The 16228-nt window shown below is 39.7% G+C and overlaps 1 protein-coding gene across 1 annotated transcript in view; it reads right to left on the bottom strand.

Moving 5' to 3' along the window:
- PTPN9 (protein tyrosine phosphatase non-receptor type 9) overlaps positions 1 to 16228 on the bottom strand; it is an 80145-nt gene that overhangs the window by 11368 nt on the left and 52549 nt on the right. The window contains exons 6-8 of the mRNA XM_030874934.3: positions 11049 to 11159; positions 8902 to 9230; positions 4568 to 4661 (exon numbers count right to left, since the gene is read on the bottom strand). Of these exons, the coding sequence (XP_030730794.1) occupies positions 4568 to 4661; positions 8902 to 9230; positions 11049 to 11159 (534 nt within the window). The remainder of the gene's footprint in view (positions 1 to 4567; positions 4662 to 8901; positions 9231 to 11048; positions 11160 to 16228) is intronic.

The following is a 16228-nucleotide window of genomic DNA, read 5'->3' as shown; positions in this document are numbered from 1 at the left end:
GGGGATTTCCCAGGTGGTCCAGTGGCTGAGACTCTGCGCTCCCAATGCAGGGAGCCTGGGTTCGATCCCTGGTCAGGGAACTAGATCCCATATGCATGCAGCAACTAAAGATCCCGCATGTCACAACTAAGACCCAGTGCAGCCAAACTAAATAAATAAATAAATATTTTTTTAAAAAAAAGAAAAAAGAAAGAAAATGAAAAACCCACCCACAGAATGCACACATTTGATAAGGGATTTGTATCTAGACTATATAAAGAACTCCCACAAATAAATAGTAAAAAGACAACTCAGTTTTAAAATGGGCAAAGAATCAGAATAGCCATTTTTCCAAGATGATATATAAATGGCCAATGAGCAACGTGAAAAGTTGCTCAACATCATTAGTCATCAGGGAAATGCAAATCAAAACCACACTGAGATATACCACTTCACACTCACTAGAATGGCTACAGGTAAAATATAATAACAAATATTGGCAAAGATGTAGAGAAACTGGAACCCTCATACACTGCTAGTGGTAATGTAAAATGGTGCAGTCACTTTGGAAAACCGTCTGGCACTTCCTCAAAAGGTTAAACACAGAGCTACCATATGACCCAGCAATTCCACTCCCAAGGGAAATGAAGACACAGATGTAAACAAAAAAACCTCATAAACAATATTCACAGCAGCATCATTCATAATAGCCAAAAAATGGAAACAATTCAATTGTTTATCAACTAATGAATGGGTAAATAAAATGTGGTATATATCATACAATGGAATATTATTTAGCAATAAAAAGGAGTGAAATACTGATACATGCTACAACATGTATGAACCTTGAAAACACGCTGAGAGAAACCAGACACAAAGGGCCATATATTGTATGATTCTATCTATGTGAAATGTCCACAATAGGCAAAAAGAGTGGACAAAAAGTAGGTGGGTTTGGGGGAAATGGGGAGTGACTACCAAGGTGAGTTTCTTCTTTAGGTGATAAAATGTTCTAAAGTTGATTGGGGTGATAATTGCATGACTCTGAGAATATATTAAAAACCAATGACTTGTACACTTTTAATGAGTGAACTGTATGGTATGTGGATTATATCTCGGTAAAGCTGTTATTTACAAAAAAGGAGTTCATTAGGACTTGTAGCACTATAGCTCAGAACCAAAACCAAAAGGCAGGCAAGCCAAGCAACATAAACGGGAACACCTGTCCATGCTGTGACACACAAAAGGCAAAGTGTGACTGGAGAAGGAAGAAAGCTATACCTCACAGCTAGGACCATCAACAGCATGGGCCAAACGGGCTCCATTACTGCCTAAATTAACACAAAGCAAAAAGCCACACACATTCAGAAGAGTCTCAATGAATAGCTCCTGACTCACTCTCTTCTGCGGGCCTTTTCCCACCTCGCAATGTCCTCGGTCTTATTTACATCATTAGCCATCAGGGAAATTAAATAGGATATGGAGGGTTACAGGAGGACAAAAGTAAAAAAGTTTCAACAGCAAACTAGGGAAAATCCATACTCCACTCCACTCTAGAGAGATGGGAATGACTCCCCATCAACCCTTTCTCCACTGGGTTCCAACACTTGGAGGACAGTCTGAACTGTCAGTACCACACAGCCACCCTAAGAAAACATCTCCAGGGAGTTCCCTGGCGGTCCAGTGGTTAGGACTTGGTGCTTTCACTGCCGTAGGCCCGGGTTCAATCCCTGGTAGGGGAACTAAGATCCTGCAAGCTACACGGCTCGGCCAAAAAAAAAAAAAAAAAAATCTCCATCTCATGGTCAAACCCATGTTATTTGGATATATGTCCATTAGATAGTCAGTCTACCAACTTATCCTCCCACTAATTATTTATTCAAGAGTTTCCTGCTCTGTTCTTCTCCCACAGCAACTGGTATTGACCTCATACTACTAGTGTTCTACCCTGACTTGGACACCTTCACTGAGCTAATGGATCATCTGCAGCAGACCCAGAAAGCTAAAAGTCTCACTCACCCCAACCAGGCTTCTCAATCCAGGGCCCACCCATAGTCAGCCAAAGCCCATCCTCTGTTCAGCCTGGCACATTCAAATGGTATACACTGCAGGACCCAGGTGAGAAGGCATAGAAAAGTACAAAGGATTTACCTGGTACATGCCAATCAACATATTATATAAGTAATATATGAGCTGTTACTCTTGGAGCTAACTTCATGCTTTGAAAAGAAATGCCACCTATTTAAAGGAGACATTTCTTTATAACTAAGGATACCAGCTCTTAGCATCCTTGTCTCTGAGAGCACTGGGAATTAAAATCAGCAATTTCAGAAGAATCATTACATATTAAAAATTGAAAATGACCTCAGAGATAAAGTATAGACTTAGGGGCAAACTGAAATAGTAGGAAGAAACACAGCATGCACATTATGTTATGGGCCAAGTTCAACTGAAACTGGACTAACGGCTTTGTAATTCCAGGTGAAATCTGTTGAACAATTCACTAATAAACCTGAATCCTCCACTTATTGTGAAAATAAAGGCTATACCAATATTTGTAGTAATGAGAGGGACTATAACTCAAGCGATGAACTTCAGATTAATTACAGGATGACTAGAATAGTCTCCTGGTACACTGGGATTCACTCATTCATTCACAAATAATTTACTGAATGTCTGATACATGCCAGTCACTGTTCTAGGTCTTAGAGACAGAGTAGTCAACAAGACATACATTCAGATTATCTCTGACTCCAGAACCCCAACTCAACTAAGATGATCTTAATAATACTGGTGAATTTGCCTTCAGTCAGCCAGACTCTTAGCTAATGCCACTGCAGGAAAACCCTCTGTAAGGATCCTAGACAGGATTATGAATTCAGTTTATGTGCTTGAAACACTAGGGTCAAAAGAGATTAAAACCATGATCCTAGGGTACTGACTCATGTACCATACATACCCAAATATAAGGCAATGATGTTCCTAAGAATTATCCTCCAGAAAAAAGGGGGGATATAACAAGTCCCTATACTGTGTCATGTTAAGGGGCACTATTTAAACTCCTTTTAAATAGTGAACAGCAACCTCAATCAATGCTGTTTTTTGATGTGTACAGAGGTCACCAGACAGAACTGTTGTATCGGAAGGAAAAAGAAGAAATGTAACACCTATTTAATTGTTGACCTCAAAATTCTTAAGTGTTGGATGCTGCTGTAAACAAGTTATAATAAAGAGGACTTTAAAAAGGTATAAGTAAATGATAATGCTACAGAGGATGCATGAGATACAGGATGAATGAAAAGAAAAAACTGTGCTAATGTTATGCTAATAGACTTTTCTGACTTAGAATAAACTTTCCAGTGACAATACCAGGCACTTAAAAAAGGAAATAAAAATGATGTGTTCTGGAAAACTGTGTTCGATTGACTCAAAAAGTAGCTCAAATGAGGACAAAGAAACTGATGTTAAAGGTGTATGTGAAAAGTTTGAATAACTTTTCACTAAATATCTCTACTAAGTACATGTGATTTTTAATATGCACAGACATGATCAAATTAATACATTAAATAATAGAGGCATCTGACCAATTTATCTCTATCCCTATATATTTATGTATACACTAGTTGTCCAAAATTTTTGTCAGATCTTCTAGATGGAAAAATCAGAGGTCACTTTTTTCTTTTAAGAGTTGGATTTCTTTTTTTTTTTTTTTTAATATTTATTTATTTGGTTGCCCTGGGTCTTAGTTGCGGTATGCAGGATCTAGTTCCCCGACCAGGGATCGAACCCAGGCCCCCTGCATTGGGAGCGTGGAGTCTTAATCACTGGACCACGAGGGAAGTCCTAGAGGTCACTTATAACAAGAGTCGCCTGGTATTGACCATATACACTCACCAGTATGGTGGATGACATGACTATGACTTTATTAGGAGTAAAAGGCGAAATAATTGAACATTTATCAAGCACCTACAGTAATATGCCAAACTTTGTGCTATCAGCATGTACATAAAATATTTCATTTAATTTCTACTTAGTACTGTGAGATGGGCACATAGGGACTTGTGTATGTTAATAACTAGTATGTAGTCTAAAACGAAAACCTTGAGGCTGCTCTGGTGGCGCAGTGGTTAAGAATCCGCCGCCAATGCAGGGGACATGGGTTCCAGCCCTGGTCCAGGAAGATCCCACATGCCGCAGAGCAACTAAGCCCGCGAGCCACAACTACTGAGCCCTCGTGCCACAACTACTGAAGCCCGCGCACCTAGAGCCCCTGCTCTGCAAGAAGATAAGCCACCGCAATGAGAAGCCCGTGCACCGCAACAGAGCAGCCCCTGCTCACTGCAACTAGAGAAAGCCCACGCGCGGCAACGAAGACCCAACGTAGCCAAAAATAAATAAATAAATTTAAAATAAATATATATATATATATATATATATATATATATATATAGTTTAAAAAAGTAAAACTCAAACCTTCTCTCTCTGGCTTAGAGTCCATGTTCTTTCTACTACAGTATTAGTAAGCTTCACTTTGGAAAGGCTTAAATTTCCCTCAGTGCTCCTAAAAGGATGGCATTTATCTTTCTACCTGAGCGTGGCCGCTTCGTTTTGTCAGCTTCACTCTAGTTTGGTCCAGGCAGGGTACATCCCCATAGCGGTTCTTCTCTAGGTTTCCTGGAGACCTGAAGGAAATGAAACAAACTAAAATAAGGGAAAAAAAAACAGCTACAAGAGTTGAAAATGGATGACAATGCAAGTGGAACTGAGCGCAAGTCAGGAGATTGTTGTCATTCATTACTTTTTCTTTTTGGTACTATTTGGTTTTGAAAAAATCATTTGCATACATATTGATTAAAAGCAAAAAAAAAAACTTATAAAGACCACACATATAAAGTAATACTCTATACTGTTCATAGGTATGAATGTATATGTAACAGTATAAACAAAATGACCTGGTAGGAAACATACCACATTCATACTAGTGACTGCTTCTGGGGAATGAGGAGAACTGATGGTGAGGATTAGAAGGATTTCAACTTTACAATTAATTCTTTTATACAATAAAAAAGATGAAGCAAATCTAACAAAATGCTAAACACTGTCAGTACTAATGGGGTGATAGGAAATAGTTGTTTGTCACGTTATGCTCTGTTCTTTTTCATATTTAAAAAAAAAATTCCCGGACTTCCCTGGTGGCACCAGGGTTAAGAATCCACCTGCCGGGCTTCCCTGGTGGTGCAGTAGTTGAGAATCCACCTGCCAATGCAGGGGACACGGGTTCGAGCCCTGGTCCAGGAAGATCCCACATACCACGGAGCAACTAAGCCTGTGCACCGCAACTACTGAGCCTGCACTCTAGAGCCCGCAAGCCACAACTACTGAGCCCGCATGCCACAACTACTGAAGCCCAAACACCCAGAGCCCATGCTCTACAACAAGAGAAGCCACCACAATGAGAAGCCTGCGCTCCACAACGAAGAACAGTCCCCGCTTGCTGCAACTAGAGAAAGTCTGCATGCCGCAATGAAGACCCAACGCAGCCAAAAATAAATAAATAAATTTATTAAACACAGTTTGAGTACTCTGTGGATTTAAAAAAAAAAAATCCTTCTTCCCACACAAATAAGCCCAGCTGATATTTTACAAAGTTCCAAGAACAATTCAATAAAAGGAATACTCTTTGACCAACAGTGCTGGAGTAATTAGATACCTATAGGGAAAAAAATTTGAACATCAACCTAAACCTTACACCTTACACAAAAGTTCATTCAAAATGGATCACAGACTTAAATTAAATGTAAAACATAAACTTATAAAAATTTTAGGAAAAAAAACGTAGAAAAATCTTTGGATTCTAGGGCTAGGCAATGTGTTCTTAGACTTGACACCAAGAGCATGATCCATACAAGGAATAACTGTTAAAGGAACTTCATCAAAATAAACTTCTGCTTCACAAGAGACCCAGAAAAGGATGAAAAAAAAAGCTATAGACTGGAAGAAAATATTCGCAAACCATGTATCCAACAAAGAACCAGTACCTAGAATATAAAGAACTCTCAAATCCCAACAGTTTAAAAAAAAAATCCAAATAGAAAATGGGCAAAAGACATTTTACAAAGAGAATATACAGACGGCAAAGAAGCACATGAAAAGATGCTCAATATCATTAGATAGTAGGGAAATGTACATTAAAACCACAATTCTAATTTTAATTTAGGGATCTCATCACACACCTATCAGAACAGCTAAAATAAAAACTAGTGACAACACTGAACAATGGTGAGGATGCAAAGAAAATGCATCATTCATATATTGCTGGGAGGAATGCAGAAGGGTACAGCCACTCTGGAAAAGAGCTGGGCAGTTTTTCATAAAGCGAAACACATAGTTACCATATGACCTATCAATCCCACTCTTGGACATTTATCCCAGAAAAATAGAAACTATTTTCACACAAAACCTCGACACAAATGTTCAGAGCAGCTTTAATTATAATAGAAACTGGAAACAACCCAGATGTCCTTCAACAGGTAAATGGTTAATTGGTTAACAGTTTGTACTGTGGTTCATCCATACCATGGAATATTACTCAGCAATAAAAAGGAACAAACTTGATACAAATAACAACTTGGGTGAATCTCCCGAGAATTCTACTGAGTGAAAAAAGGCAATCCCAAAAGTTTACACATAGCATGATTCCATTTATATAATAACATTCTTAAAATGATAAAATTATAGTAATGGAGAATTGATTAGTGGTTGCAGGGGCTAGGGATGGGGAGGGGTGGAATGGAGGTATGTGGTTATGGAATTCTGTATCTTGACTGCAGTTATGTATACACAAACTTACCTGTGTGATAAAAATTGTAAAGAACTAAATACATACACACACACTGAAACTGGGGAAATCTGAATAAGATTGGTGGATTGTATCAAGATCCTGGTTGTGATACTATATTAAACTTCTGGGAGATGTTACCGTGGGATAGCTGTGGAAAGGGTACACATGATCTCTATTATTTCTTACAAATGCATGTGAATCTACAATCATCTCATAATAAAGTTAAAATTTAAAGTTGAATTTTTAAAAATCCTTTGAAAGGATGGTATGGAGGAGGAAAAAAAAGGGAAAGAAAGTCTCTTGGTCCACGGGCATCCTGGACAGCAGTGAATACTCTATCTACTTCTTAATCTAGAATTCCATGGGAAACAGTTTGTTCTGTGTAAGTAGTTCTACTGGAACTTGGTGTAAGACAGGGGCCTGAAGATGTTGAGGATTCTGGTTTCTAGTTCCTGAAGTGGGACGTTTTCATTGATTCAATAAATAAAGAGGCAAGATTGGGAAGTCCTTCCATAGGACTAGGACATATTCTCTGATTATAACCCGACAGCTGGCTTGGGTGGTGCAAGGAGCACAATCCAAACCCACTTTTTTAATGTAGGGAAGGGGAACCATTGTAGAAATGACACCTCAAGGACCCCTCAGTAGAAGCACCCAGAGCAGGGTCAGAAATACCCAGGACAAGTGTGCATCCTCTGCACTGGCTGGGAAAAAGACTGGATACATACAAGGGTCTTGAGCTGGTAGGGGTGAAACAGAGCTGTGTGGGAGAGAAGAATACTCTCCCCACATGATATATACTCTGCTTTCTCTCTCTCTTTTTTATTTCTTATTTTCCTTTGCATTCTTGTTCTGCTTATTGATTTTTTTTTTCTCAATTGCTTCTTCTCTCTTACTTCCCTTATTTGTTTCCTAACTCATTATTTTCCCTCTTTTTCTTTTCCTTTTCCCTCTTTCCTCACTCCCTGCATACCTTCTTTACAGCACACTGACTAAGCTGGACAGGAATTACAAGGGGAAAGAGGTACTCACAGAATCACGGATTCCTAAAACATTTAAGCTACAAAAGAGTAAGTAGATATCAGTGAGTCTAATATCAAATACTACACACAGGAAAACTGAGGTGCACAGAAGAGAAATAACTTGGGTAAGTTACAGAGGGTATTTCTGGCTAAGCTGGAACTTGAGCCTGGGACCCACTGGGGAGAGCTTCCTTAATTTTCTTTTTTTTTTTTTAAGATTTTTTTTTTTTTGATGTGGACCATTTTTAAAGTCTTTATTGAATTTGGTACAATATTGCTTCTGTTTTACGTTTGGATTTTTGGCTGCGAGGCATATGGGATCTTAGCTCCCTGACCAGGGAACGAACCTGCAACCCCCTGCATTGGAAGGCAAAGTCCTAACCACTGGACCGCCAGGGAAGTCCCTGAGCTTCCTTAATTTTCAACAAACAGTCTCAAAACTTGGAGAAAAAGAAGCTTTTGCAACAGCCAATGAAAACATGGTAAGATAAATGACAGCAGCAGTAAGGGAAATGATCCATGCTCTATTGCCAACAATAGTTATCAAGTGGTTATAAACCAGTTACAGAATTCAGGTAGAAGGAAAATCCCACAAGGCTGAATTCCTAAGAGGCAACTCCTTTCTCTTACTGACTGTGGATTATCTTAAATGGACCAGTACCCCTCCCCAGAAAGTAATGTAATACTATAAACGCTGTAGGGAGAAACTGCCCAAATGAAAGGACCAGAGATCAAATCGACAGCCTACATTTTGAGCCTACATTTTTGTTTTTTTCCTAAAAACACTTGCATATCAGGGAAATATCAAAAAATGTATCCATTAGTACACAGTTCCTCCACTGGGACCAAAGACCTTCAGAAATTTCACAGTATACACTGTTGGAAACAAGCACCAAGAGTTGCCTCTTTCTGGATGAGAGAAACTATCATCTAAGTGAGAGTGAGGCTCCTAACACAAGGAAAAGCCTCTGTTAAGGAAGTGAGGTGTGGAAGGAGGGGTACCAATGCATGCCACAGCATCCGGGAAAGTGATCGCTGGCCCAAACTTTTCCTACTTACATGGAACAGTGGAAAGTGCCAACAGGGTTCTCACGACGGATGTCTTCATACTCCTCATATATCCCCCGCTTTTGCCTGGTGCTAACATAGTCCATCAACTCTTGGATGGTCATGGCATGGGGACCTGGGACATGCACTGAGTCCCAGTCTAAGGTCGGAGGGAGGGAGAACAGGATGATCTCATCGAAGGGATCTGGGTGGCCGTTCATCTGGGATAGAAACTGGAAATTCCAAGTGGCGAGGTCAATTTTGACGTACCCACCCAGGTTTTCTGGAAGGCACTCCCTGGGCAGGTGCTGGGTGACTTCAGATGTCTTTAATATCTGAATCTGGAAAGCCAGAAAGAACCACGTGAGTATGTGGGGAGGGAGGGGAACAAAAAGATAAAGAACAAAAGTGCTTTGGAGAACGATATGAGATTTGCTTGAAATACCTGGTAAACTTAGAAAAGGAGTAGACTGAATTTCATCTGCTTGGGAATGAAGTCCTACGAATTTCCCAGAAACGGTTTGACTTCCCACAATGTATAGCAAATTCATTCCTGGAATTAGGGGCCCTGTTATAAACCTTATATAAACGTAGGTATAGTGAACCAAGGCTTTATACTATTTACAAGGCTTTCCAGTACCATCTCATGTGGGTAGTCGCCTTTTTGACTACTAAGAATGCATGGGAAGTGGTTATTTTTGTCAACCCCATACTAAGGCAATCAATTCTAAGCCTGCTGGCTTGTGTTTTACTCACAGCTTGGTACGGACATTCTCAAAGATAGGTTTCCGTGAAAGCAAGACAAGGCCAGCCTCCCAGAGGCTGGGTAGCCCAGGAAAAATGCTAGAGAAGTAATTGTAATACTTAATTCCTCTCTCTGCTTGGACACAGCCATACTGGACCAAATTAGCCTAGTTGGTTCTTTTTGGAATCTGTGTGGAATGGGAATGTTTGCCTTGCTTGCTGTTGCCTCTTCCTGGAATGCTGCTTCCTGGAATGCCCTCTTTTCCTCTTTGGCCTCTTCAAGGACGAGCTTATAGCTCAACCTCTTCTGTGAAGCCCTCCCTGACAGTCTGAGATAACATTCTCCTCTATGTTTCTCAGAGCCACAGTTCTCTGAACATGTCTGTGTCCCCTTTCAGGACCATAAGCTCCTCAGGAATAAGCGCTATCTTACTCAACTTTTAATTCCCAGGGCCCAGAGCCTGGACTGTAAAGGTGCTCAATATATTCTGAGTTCATACATGCATGTATATACTTGTATATAATTCAAGTGTTAAGAACTTGCCTAAGGAGTCCTCTCAAAGAGTTATCTTAGGAAAGAAATCTCCTACTCTGGGGTCACTAGGTCACTAAGTAGCTTCCGCAGAATCAAACACCTTTAGTTTCCCCTCTCCAACCCAAGTCGCCTCAGCTACAAAGATCTGTATTGTTATTATTCATATAATCTCATACTAAAAAAAAAACCCTCTGATAATATTTTACAACATTATTATCTTATTCTATTATACCAATGTTTCATATACCCTTTCTTTCAAGGGTGAGAAATGAATGAGTAAATGACTGAAACCATAATCTTTCCATCCTGGAATACTCAGTGGATGATAATAGAATCAAGATAATTTTAGACAATGCTTTTGAAGTTGGGAAGCAACAAGCTGTTTTAAGAGAAAATGCCAGGAATAAAGTAAAAGAGAGATTGAGAGTCTCCTCCACCACCGTGGTGGTCAAGGGGACTGAATATTTCCAGTTGAACAAATTCAAACACCAGTTCAACTGATGTAATTATATTAGAAGTTGTTAAATATTAAAAGCCTGCAGAGCCACAGGACTAAATTTTGGAAGTAGTAGCTATCTCTGAGTCACTCATGGGACACATTCCTTCGATACTATCTGCATGCAAGGTGCTACATACAGGGGAAGTGCCCAAACTATGTCCAGGTCCTAACTCCAAGGAACTTGTACAGTAAGAAAGGCAGCCTATACTGGGCTGAGTAAAGAATAAAGCAGAGAATATAAGTGAACACACTAACAGAAGCAGAAAGAGAAACAAGCCAGGAAGGTTTTTTGAAGGTAGAAAATTAATTGGCAGGTTTCAGCAGTAGAGATGGAAATGTATCTATCCCACCCCCAAATAAAATTAAGTTAGCTTCCTTTACCCTCTCCCGGACTTTGTCCTTCAGAAGGAGGCTGATGATGGAATAGGGCACTCGGAACCATATGGGTGCTCCCACAATCAGCACTTTCTTCAAACGAGCTGGAAAAGCTCCCTGCGGAGAACAATACAAGAATTTAAAAATACCAGTTAGGGCACTGCAACAGTGCCTAATGGGACCTTTGACTGTTCAAGTACAAAGTTTAGGTTTTTTGCTCTTCTCACCATTCTTACCCAGCAGGGGGAGTCTATAGCTTAATTCAGGTTTCACTTAGTAGCTAGAGAAAAAGTGGTTAAAAAGAAAGAAATGGAAGCAACCTAAATGCCCATCAACAGAGGAATGGATAAAGAAGATGTGGTACGTATATATATATATATATATATAATGGAATATTACTCAGCCATAAAAAAAACAAAATAATGCCATTTGCAGCAACATGGATGAACCTAGAGATTGTCATACTGAGTGAAGTAAGTCAGACACAAAAATACAAATATCATATATCGCTTATATGTGGAATCTACAAAAAGTGTACAAATGAACTTATTTACAAAACAGAAGTAGAGTCACGGATGTAGAAAACAAACTTATGGTTACCAGGGGATGAAGCGGGGAGAGGGATAAATTGGGAGATTGGTATTGATATATACACACTACTATATAGAAAATAGATAATAAGAACCTGCTGTATAGCACAGGGAACTCTATACTCTGTAATGGCCTATATGGGAAATGAATACAAAAAAAAAAAAGTGTACATACGTAGATATATCAATATAACTGATTTGTACACCTGAAACTAACACAACATTGTAAATCAACTAAACTCCAATAAAAATTTTTTAAATTGATTTACCTTTAATTGTAATCATGTTATGGAGAAACAGAGAAGAACAAAAGTTTGGCCTGGGACACCTCAGAATTATAGGTGAGTGTGCTGGAATCTGCACATTTAAATGCATGGGCTTTGAGTTATTTGATCTGGACCCATTTAATGACAGAGAAAGACTTCAGGACTTGTAGTTACATTAGTAAGAGATACTCTAAAGATTCTCAAGTCTTCCGGCAGATCTGAAAGAGGAATCTCAAAGGAAACTTTGATAACAGATGGATATCTCCTTACCATTTTTTCCCGTGATTATATTTCCCTGATCACATGAGTTCTCTATGATTTTTATTGTCAGCACAATGCTGCATTTTCAGAGAAAATCTTATATGTGAAGCAAATAAATAAAATAAAAAATAAAAGTAACAATGTTATGTTGTCAATATAAGCTTTATGGATCAAAACTACTCTGATTTTTCTTGTCAGCATACATGTGTGCATCCTTAAGTTCCGATTATTAAAACTTTAAGGAACAACTAGATCACGAATAAAATGAACATGAAACATTTCTCATAATCTTTCCTTTATTCTGATATCTGTGTGTTTATAATCATTGATTTTCCACTCATCTCTTCATCTATTTACGTATTCATTCATTCAATCAATCAATATGATCTAGCGGGCACAAGGGCAAATGAGGTCTAAAAGAAAAGAGACACCCTGATCTGCACAAGGCATAAGAATGAAAAATTATTCCTTCTTAATCCATAGCTCTTAGTTTCATTTAGTTTCTCAATATTTCAGCACTTCTCATAGGCAGGGACACTGAATAATACTGGTATTCTAACTGGAAAGAAATTATTCCCAGTTAGATTATAATAGTAGTTTTAAAAAATATTTTTACTGGGCTTCCCTGGTGGCGCAGTGGTTGAGAGTCCACCTGCCAATGCAGGGGACATGGGTTCGTGCCCCGGTCTGGGAAGATCCCACATGCCGCAGAGCGGCTGGGCCCGTGAGCCATGGCCGCTGAGCCTGCGCGTCCGGAGCCTGTGCTCCGCAACGGGAGAGGCCGCAACAGTGAGAGGCCCGTGTACCGCAAAAAAAAAAAAAAAAAAAAATTATTTATTTATTTTTGGCTGCTCTGTTTCTTCATTGTGGCACGCAGCCTTCTCTAGTTGTGCTGTGCGGGCTCCAGAGTGCACAGGCTCAGTAGTTGTGGCACATAGGCTCTCTAGTTATGGCACGTGGGCTCTCTAGTGGCATGCAGGCTTAGTTGCCCTGCGGCACATGGGATCTTAGCTCTTCCACCAGGGATTGAACCCACGTCCCCTGCAGCGGAAGTCAGATCCTTAACCACTGGACCACCAGGGCAGTCGCCACTATAATAGTATTTTTTTTTTTTTGGCTGTGTTAGGTCTTTGTTGCTGCGTGGAGGCTTTCTCTAGTTGCAGTGAGTGGGGGCAACTCTTCGTTGTGGTGCACAGGCTTATCATTGCAGTGGCTTCTCTTGTTGTGCAGCACAGGCTCTAGGCGCACAGGCTTCAGTAGTTGTGGCACACGGGCTCAGTAGTTGTGGCTTGCGGGCTCCAGAGCGCAGGCCCAGCCGCCACGGCGCACAGGCCCAGTTGCTCTGCGGCATGTGGGATCTTCCCGGACCAGGGCTCAAACCCGTGTCCCCTGCATTGGCAGGCGGATTCTTAACCACTGCGCCACCAGGGAAGTCCCTATAATAGTATTTTAAAGTATTATAATAGCATTTTAAAGTACAAAAGATAAATATAAATTATAATAGTATTTTAAAGTATAAAAGATAAATATGAAAAAATTAGCCACCCTATAAATAATAATCAGCATAAAAGTATAATGGTAAAAAGCCTCTGGTTTATAATAGCACTTGTGCACACAAGCACCATCTCCTTCCCTGTCTCTCTCCCCCTGTAAGTCACTGGTCATACAAAAAAGATGATTTATCCTTGCTGTCTGCTACGTTTATACATACATATATAGGTATACATTTTTTTAGCCTAGGAATATATGTCATAAGAAACATGTAAGACACATAATTTTAAAATCTTATTGAAAGACATAACAAAAGACTTTAAAAAAATCCATAAAACAAAACATAGCATTCCTGGACAGGAGAAGATGATGCTGTAAAGATGTCAATTCTCCAATTAATTCATTATATCCAAATTAAATCCCAAAGTGTTTTATCTTCCAGAACTTGACTGAATGACTCTAACATTCATCTAATCAAAAGATGATGATTTTTTAAAATATTTTCTCATCAGATTTATAATTTTGAATAAGTGGTTATCTCTGGGGAATGGCACTGGGGTGTGTGAGGGAGTGGTCAGAGACTTTTCCTTGAATTACTTTTTAATTGCTTTTATAATTTATAAAAACTAGTTATAAAGTTTGTTTTTAGTATGCATGTTATATATCAGTAAATATTTAAATAAAAACACATGAAAGCGCATGTAAAAGAATAAAAGTGCAAAAAGGTCAAAACAACGTTTAGAAATAAAAGAATACAGGGAAGCTTGTTGTATAAGATATTAAACTTTATTATAAGGCTACAATAAATTAAAAAGTGAATATGTTGGTCTTGATGCCTAGATCAACAGAACAGGGAGTCCAGAAATAGACATACTTACCATATGGAAATTAAGTATAAGATAAAGGTGTTATCCCAAATGAGTAGGGAAATAAATGTATTAGTTAACAAATGTTGCCAGGACAGCTATTTGAAAACAAATTATTTTGTCCATAATATTATGTACCATATATAATATGATATATTATTAAATATACTACATGTAATATAGTATATTAAAACGATAATGAAAAATTAAGAAAACATAGTAGTATGACAAAAGACACCATAAAGTTGAACAAATTATAAACTGCAAAAATGCTGGTAACACATACTTAACAATACTCTTAATATTCTTAATAACAAGTCTTGTAAATCAATGAGACAAACACTTCAATAGAAAAATCGGTAAGGACTTCCCTGGTGGCACAGTGGTTAACAATCCACCTGCCAATGCAGGGGACATGGGCTCAAGCCCTGCTCTGGGAAGATCCCACATGCTGCGGAGCAGCTAAGCCTGTGCGCCACAACTACTGAGCCTGCACTTTAGAGCCCGTGTGCCAGAACTACTGAAGCCCGCGTGCCTACAGCCCATGTTCCGCAACAAGAGAAGCCACCGCTATGAGCAGCCCGCATACCACAACAAAGAGTAGCCCCCACTCGCCGCAACTAGAGAAAGCCCACGCACAGCAACAAAGACCCAACGCAGCCAAAATTTAATTAATTAATTAATTAATTTTAAAAAATCTGAAGTATGAGACTGTGCATTAAACTTCTACTTACAACTCTCATGAGAATGAGGATGTTAGGGGACTATATCTAAAATTTTACCTGCTCCCAATGACAGAGCAGTAAGTCACTAAGAAAAACATGATATGGATTTTAAGGCAACCAAACTTTTATTTCATTCTCTTTGAATTTATATAGCAAAACAACAACAAAACATCCATAGTAGTTTCATTATTTTGAACCAGATAAAGGAGGACACATTAACAGCAAAAGAACATTTGGAAAAAAAAAAGATACTACAATGTTATTATTTAAAGGAGTTCAAACAACAAAAAAAAGGATGTTATTATTTTAGAACTTCTAAATTCAAAAAAAGAGCAAAGGGAGGTGGGGTTCCCAGACTCTGTCTGGAGGAAGCGAGACTGCACCCGCTCAGGCAGTCAGAGGGAAGGGGACGGGACCAGCGGGCGGGCAGGCGGACTCGCCCTCTCGGTGACTGCACCAATCGGGTGTGCCCTACCTGCCCGCAAGTGCCCCTGGATGAAGCCGTACCGTGTGTCCTGACCAGGTCTTGGTGCTCCAGCCGGGTGTCAGGCCTGTGCCTCTGAGGTAGGAGAGCCGAGTTCAGGACACTGGTCCACCAGAGACCTGCTGGCTCCCAGGAGGCGAAAGCTCTCCCAGAGATCTCCATCTAAATGCTAAGACCCAGCTCCACTCAACGACCAGCAAGCTACAGTGCTGGACACCCTATGCCAAACAACTAACAAGACAGGAACACAATCCCACCCATTATCAGAGAGGCTGCCTAAAATCATAATAAGGTCATAGACACCCCAAAACACAGTACCGGATGCAGTCCCGCCAACCAGAAAGACAAGATCCAGCCTCACCCACCAGAACACAGGCACCAGTCCCCTCCACCAGGAAGCCTACACAACCCACCAAAACAACCTTAGCCACTGGGGGCACACACCAAAAACAACGGGAACTACGAACCTGCAGCCTGTGAAAAGGAGATACCAAACACAGTAA

The sequence above is a fragment of the Globicephala melas genome, chromosome 2 (assembly GCF_963455315.2).
Source record: "Globicephala melas chromosome 2, mGloMel1.2, whole genome shotgun sequence".
In the NCBI taxonomy this organism is placed as follows: domain Eukaryota; kingdom Metazoa; phylum Chordata; class Mammalia; order Artiodactyla; family Delphinidae; genus Globicephala; species Globicephala melas.
Note: the sequence above shows the minus strand (reverse complement) of the source record. Positions and strands in the feature narration are given on the sequence as shown.